The sequence below is a fragment of the Stenella coeruleoalba genome (genome assembly GCF_951394435.1).
Source record: "Stenella coeruleoalba genome assembly, chromosome: 20".
In the NCBI taxonomy this organism is placed as follows: Eukaryota; Metazoa; Chordata; class Mammalia; order Artiodactyla; family Delphinidae; genus Stenella; species Stenella coeruleoalba.
In genome coordinates, this window is record NC_137166.1 from 47,811,456 (window position 1) to 47,827,932 (window position 16,477).

The 16,477-nt window shown below is 46.8% G+C and overlaps 1 protein-coding gene across 2 annotated transcripts; it reads left to right on the forward strand.

The window, feature by feature from the left end:
• Positions 1-4,203: 4,203 nt before the first annotated feature.
• Positions 4,204-9,390, forward strand: TEX101 (testis expressed 101; the record flags this gene model as incomplete). Of its 2 annotated transcripts, XM_079908354.1 has the most annotated exons (6): positions 4,204-4,251; positions 5,179-5,280; positions 5,406-5,549; positions 5,693-5,878; positions 6,939-7,067; positions 7,228-9,390. In XM_079908354.1, the coding sequence occupies 5 exons, from the start codon at positions 5,217-5,219 to the stop codon at positions 7,446-7,448; spliced, it is 744 nt and encodes a 247-aa protein (XP_079764480.1). In that variant the 3' UTR covers positions 7,449-9,390. The 2 variants fall into 2 exon arrangements, with proteins under 2 accessions (XP_079764480.1, XP_079764479.1); XM_079908353.1 differs by lacking the exons at positions 4,204-4,251; positions 5,179-5,280 and having other exon boundaries at positions 5,294-5,549.
• Positions 9,391-16,477: the final 7,087 nt, after the last annotated feature.

Below are 16,477 nucleotides of genomic sequence, written 5' to 3' on the forward strand. Positions count from 1 at the left end.
ACATGCACAGACACACACATGCACACAGAGACACGGACATGTACACGGACAGAAGCATACACACAAACTCACATGGACACACAGACACACACGCACACACACAGCCATTGTACCATAAAGCAAAAATTCCTAATACAAAGGCATAGACAAAACACTTTGGACATCAACAGTTTAGCAAATATTTACTGAGCATCAGGAAGACCAGGAAACAGAGGGGGAGGTGCGCACGATGTCAGGGAATAAGTAGAGGACAGAAGGGCATCCCAGGGTGATAGAACAGCTCCTGTGAAGGCCTGGGGGTCAGAGAGGGCTGGGAACAAGCACATATAGATTGCTCAAAATAGGCCACAGCAAGAGCCCATATTGAAGTAGAACGGAAGGGCTGAAACATGAGTGGCCTTGACTGTCCCCATAAGGGGTGCTGGTCCCAGTGAGAACGGTGGGTCGGCACAGTCAGGAAGAGCCCAGCAGTTAAAAGCCTAGTGTCTGAATCGGAGACATGGGTGCTAGTCCCCGCTTTTGAGCGTCACCATCTCCTTGAGCCTCATTCCCCAATGTGATGTGTATTTATTTAACAAGCGCCTTCTATTACAGGCTCTGTCGTAGATGCCGGGGATACACCAGGGAATAAACAAATCAAAACCAAACCTTCTTGTTGGGGAAAGCAGTCAATGAACATAGAAATAAATATAGACAAATAATATGTCAGGCAATAAGTGCTCAGAAGAAACTCAGGCAGAGCAAGGGGTCAGAGACTGACATGGCTGCTGTTCTTCTAAACAAGAGTCAGCAAAGAGTGCTGTTATAACAGAGACATGAATGAAGGGAGGAAGTGGGCGTAAGGTGGATGGTTTCAGAGAGCTGGAGGAGCATATGCAAAGGCCCTGAGGTCAGCGTGTGCCCGCCATGCGTTCCTGGAACAGCCTGGAGGCCAGTGTGGGTGGAGCAGAATGAACGAGGGAGGGCAGAACAGGACGTGGGGACAGAGTAGGGCATTAGAGACCATCGTAAGGACTTAGACTCTCTCTTGGGATAAAACGGGAATCCACTGGAAGGCTTTACACAGATGTGACACAATCTGACTTATATTTACCAGATCACTCTGATGCCAAGAGGGGAATAGACTGAAGTGGGGCAAGGGCAGCACGTATTGCAATAATCCAGGTGAACAATGATGGTCCCGTTGGTGTTTAAAAAAGATGTCCTCACTATAGGTAAGCCATTCGATTCATTCTGTTTTCATTTTATTTTCCATATAATGTCACAAATAACTTGCCAACCATTGCTCTAGACTAACCTCATTTTCCAGATGAGGAAACTGAGGCTCAGAAAGGAAAAGAGATCAGCTCAGGCTAAGAAAGATCTAGGGATTTCTCTCACACCAAAACGGCAGAGCCACTTCTCCCACAGGGGTGGTGGTGAAAGGTCCCTACAGGTATATAAACAGAAATGGGGTGAAGAATAGAGGAAGGGGTCTTACACTTCCAAGGTTCCTTGTAAACTTGAAATGGAGGGACTCTATGGCCAGGTCACCTGGAGTGTGACTTAAGAATCATCTTCCCAAGCCTGTGACCTGGAAGGACAGACACAGGCTGAAAAAGGGGATACTTTCTTCCCAGATGCTTTGATGTGGAATCACTCAAAGATGTCAAAGACAGGGCAAGCCTGAAGGCAGGAGAAATCCTACAGCCCCCCAAGAACTGAACCTATATCTGATCCTTACTCTTCTCATAATAGAATCAGATGGGCAGGCTTGGGTAGAAAGGGGCGTTTCCCCTACAAACTGACCCACTGGGATGCACTATATATACCTTGTGTTAACAGGGACACTGTTCTGGCCTATTTGGAATCCCTGAGTGAGCCTCTGAGCCCCTGACTCGCTCCGGGGATACCCACTCAGTCTTGCATCTTCACACCCTCCCTCACCAGCCATCAAGGTAGCCTCTGTGGGAAGCAAAGGCTGCATCAGGAATGACGTTAACACAGAAGAAATTACAAAATGGTAGCACGATGCCCCTGGAGCGCTATTCCGCACTCACTGCTTCATCTGTAACACAAGTCTCTCTAACAGGCTGTTATGGGTGGTATTGCCCCCAGATTCACATGTTGAAGTCCTAACTTCCATTACCTCAGAAAGTGACCTTATTTAGAAATAGGATCCTCACAGGCGTAATGAAGTTAAAACAAGGACATTAGGGTGGGACCAAATCCAACTGGTATCCTCATACTAAGGGAAAATCTGGACACAGACACGCATAGAAGGGGACTTCCCTGGGGGTCCAGTGGTTAAGAATCCACCTTCCAATGCAGGGGACGTGGGTTCGATCTCTGGTAGGGGAACTAAGATTCCACGTGCCGCGGGGCAACTAAGCCCATGCGCCGCAACTACTGAGCATGTGAGCCACAACTAGAGGGCCTGTGTGCCACAACTACAGAGCCCACGTGCTCTGGAGCCCACATGCCGCAACTAGAGAGCTGCAACTACTAAGCCCGCGCACCACAACTAGAAGAGAAGCCCACAGGCTGCAACGAAGAGCCCGGAGCCACAACTAAGACCTGACGCAGCCAAAAATAAAATAAATATTTTTTTAAAAGACATGCATAGAGGGAAGATGATGTGAACACACAAGAGGAAGACAGCCATCTACAAGCCAAGGAGAAAGGTCTGGAAGAGATCTTTCCCTCACAGCCCTCAGGAGGAACCAACCCTGCTGATACCTTTATTTTGGACTTTCAGCCTCTCAACCTGTGGTACTTAGTTACAGCAGCCTCAGCAAACTAATTAACAGGCCAAGAGATTATTTAAGATGACCTTCACTACAGGTGCTAGAAGCCAGCTTTGGGGCTAGGACAGAAGAGGAAGGGTGAGTGCCAGTCAGAGGCATGGGAAGGGATGAGGGCCCTGAGACAACATTCTGGAGCTTGAAGCAGGTGTCTGTGCAGCTCCCAACCACCCTCTCTGCCCTCCAGTTTCCCCTAACCCATTGGTCCTGCATTGGCAACTGTGGCCAAGACCTGAGACCTTGCACCACACCTATAGGTGCACAATGACCCGGGAAAACCACATACTGTTACAGCTCAGAGGAGGTGAGTGCTGGAGGCCTGAGTCCCAAGAAGAAGGGAGGGTGGCTCAGAGTCCTGGGTCCTGAGAGACAGGGTCTTTGGGACCAGAACTCTCTCTTACTGTATATATGAACTGTTCCTAATATTTATGTAATAACCATATTAATAATACTCTTACAGTCCCCAACTGAAAACTCTTAATATATTTTTACATAAAATTTAGACTTTTACCAACACCATTCTTATTGGGGCACTTTTCTCTATTAAAAATAAATATTCATTTATACCATAGAACTCACAGAAACAGTACCAAGTCTGAAAGAACACAAAAGACATCTCTACTTCATGTTACATCAGAAAGCTTATATATATATACACATATATATACACATATATATGTGTATATATATGTGTGTGTGTATGTGTGTATATATATATATATATGTATATATATATATATATATATATATATATATATATATATGAAATAGGATTTTCCAGCCATGAACAAGAAATCTGAATGACACAACGTGTTCATGGTACTGACACTGACACGTGGGTTAGATACGATGGCAATCGGTCATTCAGGGGTGCCGGAAGTAACACTGAAGCCCGCATTACCCTATTCAGCCCTCCAGAAGGTCACGGAGGAGGCTGGTGCCATGACGTGTTCAGAGGATGAGGCCTGGGCTGAGCAGGAACCACTGCAAGTGACGGGTCAGGAGGCCAAGTCGACTTCCAGTGGCTATGGCCACTGGATGGGTGCTCGGGCAGGGGCCAGGCTGGAAACATGCGAGGCAATTTGGACAGGGAGAAAAGTTCAGTGGGTGAAAGCCAAGGGTTTGACTTCCTAGTGTGGCTGGAGAAGTAGGGATTCTATAACCCAAAGAGAGAAAAGTGTAAGCAAGGCCATTTGGGGATGCACCACCCGCCCCGCCCTGCAGCCCTAGCGCGGCAAAGACCAGCGAGTTCTAGGTCCCCCGGCTTGCCAGCCACTCGGCGTCCTGCGCATGCGTACTAGCAAGACAGCCTGGGATAGGCCAATGGGGTGTGGCGTTCCTCCAGGCTCATCCAATGAGCTCATCAGATGCTTTCGTATCGACCAATGGGGCTTCGAGTTGATCTGTCCGGTGAAGCAGGCCCCGCCTTCCGTGCCTCGGAGACACTAGAAGGAGAAGGACCGGCTGGGTGAGTGGAGCGTTCCAGGGCGTTCCTTCAGCACAAGGAGATTCTTGTGAGATCATATAGAGGCCAGGAGGAATTCTGGTCCCTTAAAGAGTAAAAGGGTGTCTGGGGGCCCAGATTCCTGGGTCCTGAGGAAACAGAGGCGGGGGACGGGGGGGGGTGGTGGGCGGGGCGTGCGGGAGTCCTGGAGCTGAGGGGGGTGAAGGCCGGGGCCCTGCGCTCTTGGGTCGGAGAGGGGGAGAAGCTGGGTGCCCAGAATCATGTGTCCTGACAGAAAAGGTGATTGAACCCAAACTCCTGGATCCCTAGGTAGGACAGGGCTTAGATCTCAGAATCCTGGGTTCTGATGAAGTTGGGAGCTGGGGACTGAGGTTCTTGGGCCGCGAAAGAGCGTAGGTTTGAACCTGGACTCTGGAGTCTGAGGGAGAAGGGCCTTTGGGCCAGATTACGGATCCAGAGGTTGGAGGGTATGGGGCTGTTGAGCTCCTCGGTCTAGGCGGCTGAGTCTGAGAAGTACAGCTACGGAAACTGGGGCTTGTTAACTAGTTAACTTGCCCAAACTCACAAGCTAGATCGGGACAGACTGACTTTAGAGATCATCGTTTTATTTATTTATTTTTTTTGCGGTGCGCGGGCCTCTCACTGCCGTGGCCTCTCCCGCTGCGGAGCACAGGCTCCGGACGCACAGGCTCAGCGGCCATGGCTCACGGGCCCAGCTGCTCCGCGGCACGTGGGATCTTCCCGGACCGGGGCACGAACCCGTGTCCCCTGCATCGGCAGGCGGACTCTCAGCCACTGCGCCATCAGGGAAGCCCGAGATCATCGTTTTATATACCCGTAAACTCTGCCCTGAAGTCAGTACTTGTTGCCAGAACTTAGATTTAATCTCGTTCCATGTGGTTGAAAAGCTGCTTCTCCATCAAATCACAGATCCTGATCGGTTCTTCCAAACGTCTCTAAGAGAAGCCATGGGAGCCTGTCATTTCCAGGTTTTACTGTTCCTGTTTCTCCTAGGAGCCCCGACCTTGATCTGTATGTATTGGGGATGTGGGGGGAGAGCGGCTGGGTCACGGAGGATGGATTTCTGGTGAAAAAGGAGTGGTTTGGGGCCCCACAGAGAAGGGCAAGTGCTTATCTTTATCTCATTTTCTCCCCAGTGGCACGAAACTTGCGTTGTCAAAAGAGTACATTCGTGGGCTTAGAAGCGGATCCGGTAGAGACATTTAACTGGACCACAGACAAAGCTGAGACTTGTGACAATGGGGCATTGTGCCAGGAAACCGTGCTGATGATTAAGGCTGGTAAAATGAGAACGAGGCCGTTGGGCTGGTGGGGCAGGGGCAGGGGGGAAGGTGATTATGGCCATGTTAACGCGGTTCCGCCTTCCCCAGGCCAAACATCAGGCGCTGCCCCCCATCCACTTTCCTTCCCTCTTGTCTCACAGCAGGAACCAAGACAGCAATTTTGGCCACTAAGGGCTGCAGCTCAGACGGGGCACCGGCAATAACGATTATCCAGCACACGCCAGCCCCTGGCCTAGTCGCCATCTCCTACAGTAACTACTGTGAGGACTCCTTTTGCAACAACAAAGAGGACTTACATGAGTTATGGAGGACAGAAGAGACTGACGGTACCCTGGGAGGGGAGAGACGGGTGCTGAGAGAAACTCCATGCAGCCCTGAAAAAACGGGGCTTACTCTGCTTAGGTCCAAGTGCGCCATACACAAAAGGACCTCAGACCTTTGGCTTGTCTTTCTTTTTCTAAGTTGTTACCTTGAGGTCTGGAAACGCTGCTCCGAGCAGAGGGACATCAGGGAAGGCTGGAGTGTAAATGGGGTTTGGGGTTTATTAAGCAATACAATGTCAGTGGAGGTTTCTGAGCAGGGTGGTGACATCGTCCATCTAGCAAGCACTGCTTCCCCCTTTGCCGCATGGCCACAGCCCAGTTCCCCCGTTGGTCCTCAAGGCCTATAGAAATCTGGCCCCGCCTATCTTTTCAGCTCATTTCCTTCTCTTCCTTCTCTCATTTATTGTATTCTACTTGGGGCTAGGATTCAAAATATTTAACAGTGGAGATGGTACTGACCAATCAGAATGGATGCTGGCTATAAAAATACAGTCCAGTCCCACCTGTGCCTACCAGCTGAGTATCAACACCACAACTTCTCACAATTCTCCAATCCACCAAGCCGGCTCACACCTCCAGCCCTTGGTCCTCGCTGTTTCCCTTGCTCCTCTCCCTCCTCCCCCTCCCCCATTTTCACATAGCTAACCTCTGTTCTACCTCCATCTCCACTCAGGCGTCGGCTCTGGGAAAATACCTAACCAAATTATTTTAGGTACTTAGGTGGTCCTCCATTTCTTTGCCACTAGACCTTGGACACAATGCCTACTGAATTGTATGGTAGTTAATTACTTACATGTCTGTCTCCTTCAAGGCAGTGATCCTAGCTGGCAGGAACTGTGTCCTTTTCATATCTGTATCTCCACACCTAAGCACAGAGTTCGGAAGTCATGTTGGATGGGGTTCTGACAGCATAGAAATCAGTTGGAGAGGGGTGGGGAGGTGGTAGTAACAGTCCTTGAGTAGAGAGGCATCAGCAGGAAAGACTGGAGGAAGAGAAGCCAGCAAGGGGAGGCAACTCAGAGGCGGGACTCGCCCTTAATTGTCCCTCTCTCTCCCCCTTCAGCTCCCAGAGGGTCAACAGACCTCCGCTGCCCAACCTGTCTGGCTTTGGGGTCCTGTTTGAATGCTCCTTCTCTTTCCTGCCCCAACGATACAAATCAATGCTATCAAGGAAAACTTCAGGTCACTGGAGGTAAACTGAACATCTGATCGTTTCAGAGGCTGGAAAACCAGACATCTGAGTGTAGCCCAAGAGGTTCTGACACTCAGGGTTCCAGGAATGAGGGAGGCGTGGACTCCTCTCTGATTTCCTAAAACATCTATGTGTCTCCCCATCCCTCCTTGTTCCACAGGAGACCTCAGCGCACCTTTGGAGATCAAAGGCTGTACATCCGCAGATGGCTGCAGGCTGATGTCTGGGATCTTTACAATAGGGCCCCTGCGGGTGAAGGAAACGTGTCCACTCAGGTCTATCTCTCCCCGAAAGGTTGAAAGTGGGGCCACATGGCTTCACACTTCAGTCTGGAGGTTAGAGCTACTGCTGCCGCTGTCGCTGCAAGCGCTTGTCCATTGAGTAGGTGCTTCGGGTCCCGGGTCACGGGACATCTCTTCTGAGTGGTCATCAGCAAGCTGAGGGGCAGGTGGAAGCCTGAAGAACAGTCCCAGTGGATGCATCTGACATTTCTAATAAAGTTTCTGCCACGATGTGTGTATGCCTCAAAACTAGAAGTGGCATTATTGAGCTAAAAGGGCCCTTAAAATTCATCTCCTCCAACCTACACATTTTGCAGAAAGGGAATCAAAGATCTCGAAAACTTTAATGAATTTCTCACACTTACATAGCTATGGGCAGAGCCAGGACCAGAACTCTGATGTTTTGACCTGAAGTCTGGTTTTCCTTTCACTCTAATAGGTTTCCTTGTCTTGCTAGCTGGACAAGAGGCTAATGTTGTCCTCCTCCAGAACGCTCCCAACCCAATTGTAAGGCCAACGTCACCTGCCTTGGGGTTCTAATATTTCCCTGGGAGGTGTGGCAGAATGAGAAAAATCAGACTCTAAATTCTTCAGTTATAGTGGCCCCATCTCCCTCTATCCTGTTTGTCCCTTGCCCACTTTACATCATTCCTTCCCATCTCTGCTGACTACTTAATGCCTCCTCAGTGGACAGAAGGAACTTAGGAGGGACCTGGGGTTCAGTAGGGTCTGATGAATGTTGGTGAAAAACTATTGGGTGGGGAGATTCTTTTTTCACATTCTTATGCTTATTTATTTAACTTATTACTCAAGAATACGTAAAGTCTATGTTACTGTAAAATACTCCAGTGATACAGGAGCTGTATAGAGCAAAGGTAGAGTAAAGGGGAACAGACTTTTTTTCATTTTTTTAAAAAACAGCCTTATTGAGGCTTAATTGACATACAATAAACTGCACTGGGAGTGGGAGGAGAGACTTTTAATACAAACTGTTGACCCCTCCCACAAAGGACAGGGGAGTCTGATCATAGTATAGTCCAGCCAAGTTCTTTCTAGAAAGTTCTCTAGTTCTTACTCTTTGAGTTAAAGGCCCACTCCAGCTACTACGTTATCTTTGTTCCCAGGCATCCAGTTCTCCATTGTGTCAGTTTGGTGAATCTCTCTAAAGAAGGAGCGGAAACACCAACAAATAAAACTTTAACTTAATGAGGGGACATATAAATTTGGGAAATTACAAGCATTCAGAGCCTTGACTGGTAAATACTATTTGGGGTAAAACACAAAATCAAAAACAAAAAACGAACCGAAAAAGCCAAGTAGCTGTTTCCCATAGGACACTGGCTTCTTAATGGCACCGAAGACAGTTGCAGAAGACACTCCTGAGTAAATGGAGGAGAGCCATAATTTTTAAAAATTTGGCCTGTGAATTGTTTTGGTATTTTTAAAATTATATCTGTCATCTGCCAAAGAGCTTTACGCAGCATGTACAAATTTCTCAGTCCACAAACTCAAGTGTGCCGACTTTCTTAATTTTTAAATATATAATATAAACTATTTAAATATATTATTTCTTTTTATGATAATTTTGTTTCAAAATATATTATTTTTTTATGATAATTTTGTTTATAACAATCCCTCATTCTACCTAGTGGAGTAACCAGTCTGAGTAAACTCGGTCGTGTCAGGGTTTTCGCAGTCATTTCAGATCTAAGTTCAGTCACTTCAGGGCTTGTTTTCCTTTCCACTCTCCTCACCCAGGGCTTTGCTATAGTGCTGGTGGGCAGGAGGTGACTGTCTAGTTTTCACCTGTCATGCTGCTCATGTCCAGGTTCTCACTGATGCCTGGGTTCTCAGCTTCCATTCCTGCTGGCTTCCACTGGGAAATCTTCAACCCTGTCTGGGGATTCATGGGCTCCACGCAGGCCCTGTAAGCTCTGCCATCCCTCTTAGCGACTTCGGGGCCTCTTCCAACTGCTCTCAAATCCCACCGAGGTCCTTCAGGAATCTAAAGCAGCCTAGGAATCCCATATAGGTGATGAAATGCCTGAAGATCTGGAGAAAAGATAATTTCGTAGAGACTTGCTTTCTCCCAAGGTACTTGAGAACGAGATGCGGCCTAGACCCTACAATTTATCACCCACCATACACAGACCACTATCACACATTCTTCTCAAACCTACTTTTTCTTTTTCCAACAATCATGCCATAGGAATTCCCTGGCGGTCCAGTGATTGGGACTCTGCGCCCTCAATGCCGAGGGCCCAGGGCTGGGGTTCAATCCCTGGTCGGGGAACTGAGATCCCACAACAAACAAAACAACCATGCCATAAAGCCTTCATTCTTAGACCGAAACTTAAAAATTCCAAGTCTAACAAGTCAAAAGTTGGGCCTTTGGAATTACATCAACTTCAATTTACACAGCCTACTCTGAAATTTCAGGGCTGAACATGAAGGTATTTCTGGCTCTTTGCATTTCTAGGGTAATAGGCCTACTGACTGACTGGAGGAGAAGGGACAAGAGAATTAGTACAAAGAATGGAGGCGTGGGGAGGTAACAGTAATAGCATCATATCACCCTGCCGTACGTGTGCTTCACCCACCCGGATTTAGACTCCATCATCACACGTGATATTCATTGCTCCCTCCAGGGCTGTGTTCACGTCCCTTCCTCCCTGAAATTCCATTTCCTCTTCCCACCTACCCACCCCAGAGGGTCCCACTAGACATCTCACTGCCAACTCCAGCAGACCTTTTCTGACTTCTCTGGCACCCACTGATCTCCCTCAGCATAGCCCCAGCACATCTGCCAGCCTTCCTTCAGTATCTTAGTTTCCCACACAATGTATAATCTCCCCTGTCAAGGTAGCAGCACTTCAGGGACAGGCATTATTTCCAACAGCTTTACAACTTAACAGCACCCATAAGATGTGACTGGCAACTTGAGGTTATGGGTCTTCTGCTTATTGAAGTGAACCAAAGTCCACTACACGGGCACACACCCCCCTCTCCAACAACAAAACTAACCACCATCAACTGCAGCCAATTACCTGAAACTAGATGCTGATGTGAAAAAAAAAAAGTAAGTTCTAGAGAGTAGACAAGAAAAGAGGTAGAAGTCTAAGAAGGACAGGCACTGCAGAAAGAATTTGAAAATTCCTCTCTTTTGTCAATGATGTTATAGTGGCCAGGTGGGCACATGCTCGTTTGGGGCAGCGATGTCAGAGTGGGAGATGAGTTTTTTTTGGTTTTTTGTTTATTTATTTATTTTGGCTGCGTTGGGTCTTCACTGCTGCACGCGGGCTTTCTCTAGTTGCGGCAAGCAGGGGCTATTCTTCATTGCGGTACGTGGGCTTCTCATTGCAGTGGCTTCTCTTGTTGTGAAGCACGGGCTCTAGGAGCGTGGGCTTCAGTAGTTGTGGCACGTGGGCTCAGTAGCTGTGGCACATGGGCTTAGCTGCTCCGCAGCTTGTGGGATCTTCCCGGACCAGGGCTTGAACCCGCATCCCCTGCATTGGCAGGCAGATTCTTAACCACTGCGCCATCAGGGAAGCCCTGCATTATGTTTTTTTAAAAAGTAAGAAATTTCCTTTGCAGCAAAATATCACTTGTGTAAATTAAACAAGGCACGGAGTTCCCTGGTGGCCTAGTGGTTAGGATTCAGGGCCTTCACTGCCGTGGCCCGGGTTCGATCCCTGGTCGAGGAACTGAGATCCTGCAAGCCACGTGTGGCCAAAAACAGTTCTGGCATGGCCAAAATAATTAATTAATTAATTAACTGAACAACGCTACAGTCAGAATACAGAACAGTTTCTTCATCTCAAAAACTCTATTGTTCTACTCCTTTGTAATCACATCCCCCCCATCCAAGTCCTTGACAACCACTGATCTGTTCTCTGATCACTATAGATTTGTCTTTTCAAAAAAGTCATAGAAATGGAATCATACAGAATGCAACATTTTGAAACCAACTACTTTCACTCAGCATGATGGCTCTGAGATTCATCCGTGTTGTGTGTATCAACAGCGTGTTCCTTTTAATTGAGAAATATTATTACATTGTATGGACATACCACTGTTTGTTTATCCATTAACTCACTGAAGACATCTGGGTTGTGTCTAGTTTGGGGCAGTTATAAAGTAAACATTTGCGTACAAGTGTTTGCCGTAAACATTTGGGTACGAGTTTTTATGTAGACATAAAATTGTATTTCTCTAGGGTAAATACTTAGGAGTAGGATTGCTGGGTCATATGGCGAGAGTGTGTTTAACTTTACGAGAAACTGAGAAACTGTTTTCCAGAGCGCTTGTATCATTTTTTTATTCCCACTAGCAATGGATGAGAATTCTAGTTTTGCAGCTTTCAGGATACAGGTCCTGAACATATGTTGTTAGAGTCATACTTATTTCACCTTTACGGGGCTACTGTAAATGGTACTTTTAAATTTCAGTTTTTCATTGCTGGTATAGAAAATAAGTGCCACTGATTTTTGTGTGCTGAATCTGGCTAAACTCATTTATTAGTTCTAGGAGCTTTTTTGTGGGCTCCATGAGATTTTCTAAGTAGACAATCATGTCATGTGCAAATAGGGACAGTTTTTTTTTTTCTTTCCAGCATGTCGACCTTTTCTTTCTTTTTTTTTCTTATTGTAGTGGTTAGGACTTCTAGTACAGTGAATAAAAGTAGTGAGAGTGGACACTTTGCTTTGTTCCCAGTCTTAGGAAATTTCTTAAAACATTAAACATACGCTTGCCATAAGATTCTGCCATTCCTTTCCCAGGTACGACCCAAAAGAAACAGAAGCATATGTCCATACAAAGATTTTTACACAAATGTTCATAACAGCTTTATTTATAATAGCCAAAAACTGGAAACAACTCAAATGCCCATCAACAGTGTAAAAATAAATAAATTATGACATGTCTTTATGATGGAAAACTACTCAGTAAAAAGAGGAATGGGGCTTCCCTGGTGGCGCAGTGGTTGACAGTCCGCCTGACAATGCAGGAGACACGGGTTCGTGCCCCGGTCCGGGAAGATCCCACATGCCGCGGAGTGGCTGGGCCCGTGAGCCATGGCCGCTAAGCCTGCGCGTCCGGAGCCTGTGCTCCGCAATGGGAGAGGCCACAACGGTGAGAGGCCCGCGTACCGCAAAAAAAAAAAAAAAAAAAAATGCAGTGTACTATATGTCAATTATACCTCAATGAAGCTGTAAAAAAAAGCACAAACTGATAACACTTTTTCTGTTTTTCAGTATTACCTAAAATTACCTTTTCTTGATAAAATTGGAGTAGAGATGGAGGAGAGAATTATTATATTGAGAAAACTAATTTTGTGTTTGGTGGTCTGCCAGACTCCAATCCATCCCATCTGTTCCTGCTGTCACCAATAAATCAACTGGCTTCCTGTGGACACAGTAAAATCTCTCTGTCTTTGACAGATATTCTCCTCCGCCTCCCAACTCCCTGACCCAGGATTTGCCTCAGGAAGCTGCCATGGCTTGCCAGTCACCTATGAAGGGCTCCCTTCTATGGTAACCAGAGGGGCTTTCTTGTATCCATTTCCATTTCTCTGTTTTGGGGGGGGTTTGTCTGTTCATTTGCTTGTTCGTTTGTTTTTTGAGGTACGCGGGCCTCTCACTGTTGTGGCCTCTCCCACTGCGCAGCACAGGCTCTGGACGCGCAGGCTCAGCGGCCATGGCTCACGGGCCCAGCCGCTCCGCGGCATGTGGGATCTTCCCGGACTGGGGCACGAACCCGTGTCCCCTGCATCGGCAGGTGGACTCTCAACCACTGCGCCACCAGGGAAGCCCCACTTGTTTGTTTTGCCACACCCTGAGGCTTGTAGGATCTTAGTTGCCTGACCAGGGACTGAACTTGTGCCCCCTGCAGTGGAAGTGCAGAGTCCTAACCACTGGACTGCCAGGGAATTCCCTTTCCATTTCTCTTTAATTTTCCAATGTGTGACATTTTATAATGTCCAGATATTTCTTGGTGTTATTGCAGAAGTTAAGGTCTTCCATGTTCTCCCACATCCTAAGCCAAAATCAAAATCTCAATATGTGTGGTTTTTTAAACTAAATTTTTTTATTTTTATTTATTTTTGGCAGCATTGGGTCTTCATTGTGTGCAGGCTTTCTCTAGTTGCGGCGAGCGGGGGCTACTCTTCGTTGCAGCACGAGGGCTTCTCACTGCGGTGGCTTCTCTTGTTGCGGAGCACGGGCTCTAGGCACGTAGGCTTCAGTAGTTGTGGCTCACAGGCTCAGTAGTTGTGGCTCGCGGGCTCTAGAGCGCAGGCTCAGTAGTTGTGGCGCACGGGCTTAGTTGATCCGCGGCATGTAGGGTCTTCCTGGACAAGGGTTCGAACCTGTGTTCCCTGCATTGGCAGGAGTATTCTTAACCACTGCGTCACCGGTGAAGCCTTCAATATGTTTTTAGCACGAGGAAGCTGAGTCTCTGGTCCTAGTCCAATATTACTCCCAACTGCTTTGATTTTATGCCTTCAGAATCAGACTCTATCACATGGTACCCTTCCTTGTTGTCAGCATCAACCAGTCCCTGTAAAAAGTCCCGTCCTGAGTTGATAAGTTCACCCTTGTCACTGCCTCCTCTCCATCCTTTCTCTTATTACTCAGTAACTGGGTCTCCACCCTTAACCATCTCACCTCTAATGACTTTTTCTTTCTGTCTCCCTCTTTGTTGTCACAATGCCATTGAAATACTGTACCAACCGTGAAATCTCAATTAAATGCCTCTCCCATTAACAACTGTAACATAAAGAAAGAGGGTAAAGGAATCTATACGATCATAAAGTTTCTACATTTCACTTGAAGTGGCAAAATACTGATTATAAGTAGATAGTGAAGAGTTAAGTATAAGTATTACAGTCCCTAGAACAATGCTAAAAACACCATGGAAGACCAATTATTAAATTGTTAAAGACTAATCATCAGAAGAGATTAAAAATAGGGACTTCCCTGGTGGTCCTGTGGGTAAGACTCCACGTTCCCAGTGCAGGGGGCCCGGGGTCAATCCCCGGTCGGGCAACTGAGGAGGCCGCATGCCACAACTGAGAAATTTGTATGCCATAACTAAAGATCCTGAGTGCCACAACTAAGACCTGGAGCAGCCAAAATACATAAATAAATATTTTTAAAAAATAAAAATAAAAAAATTAAAACATGAACCAACTATATGGTGTCTACAAGATAATCATTGCAAATACAACGATACAGGTAGGTTAAAAATAAAATGATACACTTCCACTTCTGCTCCAAATGGAGTAACAGGGACTAAATTTATCCACCTACATGAAACAAACAAAAACTAGACAAAATACATTGTTTTCAAGACACCTGACATCAAGCAACAAAGGGCAGTAATTCCTGAGCAAGACCGAAAGGATCCAACTGTTTCCAAATAGCTAAACTGAATTTGATAACAAAACTCAATAATATGTACAGGCAGACAAAAAAGATCCAGCACCCAACAAGGTAAAACTCACCACGTCCATGCTAGTAGTTCAAAGAAAGTTAGAAAGGCTATTTTAATATAAGACAAAGTGTAATTCACATCAAAGAACACTATCAAGGGCTTCCCTGGTGGCGCAGTGGTTGAGAGTCCGCCTGCCGATGCAGGGGACATGGGTTCGTGCCCCGGTCTGGGAAGATCCCACATGCCGCGGAGCTGCTGGGCCCGTGAGCCATGGCCGCTGAGCCTGCGCATCCGGAGCCTGTGCTCCGCAACGGGAGAGGCCACAGCAGTGAGAGGCCCGCGTACCGCAAAAAAAAAAAAAAAAAAAAAGAACACTATCAAGAATAAAGATCATCTCATATGAAAAACAAGTCAGTTCATTAAGTGGATACAACTATTAAACATGGATGCCCTCAATAATAGAATTTCAGATCTACGAAACAGAAACGGAAGGAATTGCAGAGTGAAACATAAATCCTCAATTACAGTTCAGGATTTCAATTCCCTTCTCTCAGTAACTGATAGAACAAGCAGAGAGAAGATCAGCAAGTATATAATAGAACTGGATAACACTATCAACCAATCTGACATAACTGACATGTATAGAACATTGCACTCTACAAGAGCAGAATACAAATTCTTGTCAAGTATACATGGAACATTTATCAAGATGGGCCATATTCTGGACCAAAACTTTAGTCACAGTAAATGTGGCAGGATTCAGGTCATAGAAGTTATGTTCTCATACCACCATGGAATTACATTAAAAATCAATAACAGGGACTTCCCTGGCGGTTAGTGGTTAGGACTCTGCTCTTCTGCTGCAGGGGGCATGAGTTCGATCCCTGGTCAGGGAACTAAGAACCCATAAGCTGCTCAGCAAAGCAAAAAAATAAAATAAAATAAAAAAGAAGAAAAACTCAATAACAAGTCCAATGCAGCTCCATCTGGTTCTCCCACCACCCTACTTGGCCAAGGGTCCCAGCAGCTTGGGTGGTGGGAGAAGCACAGTGGCCAGGCAGCCCATCTTGGGAAGGACCTCAGCGTGCCCTTCAGGTAGGCACGGGGCACACACCCTCCCCACAGCCATGATGCCCAAGACTATGAAGGAGAAGCCCAGGAGGAGATGAGAGGGGTGGTCTGCTAAACCTGGTGCTGCAAAAGTGGAAAGGAAATCAAAAAGGTGGCAGGAAAAAAAAAAGTGCAAACAAAAGGGAAAAGGGCAACAGCGAGAAAACAGGCTGAAGTACCTAACCAAGAAACTAAAGAGTTACCTGCAGAAAGTGGAGAAACTAAAACCAAGGAGAATCCAGGCTCTGATGAAGAAGGAGAAAAAGAAGTCTGATTAATATCACATACCATGCCTTATCAGTGGTCCCTGTTTCCCTTCTTGTACAGTCCAGAGGAATACTTTTTTCAACTCCTTTGTAAATGCAAGTTGTTAGTAGCTCTAGAAACATTTTTAAGAAAGAGGAATTCCGGGCTTCCCTGGTGGCGCAGGGGGTTAAGAATCCGCCTGCCAATGCGGGGAACACGGGTTCGAGCCCTGGTCCTTCTTGCAGAGCAACTAAACCTGTGCGCCACAACTACTGAAGCCCGTGTGCCTAGAGCCCGAGCTCTGCAACAAGAGAAACCACGGCAATGAGAAGCCTGCGCACC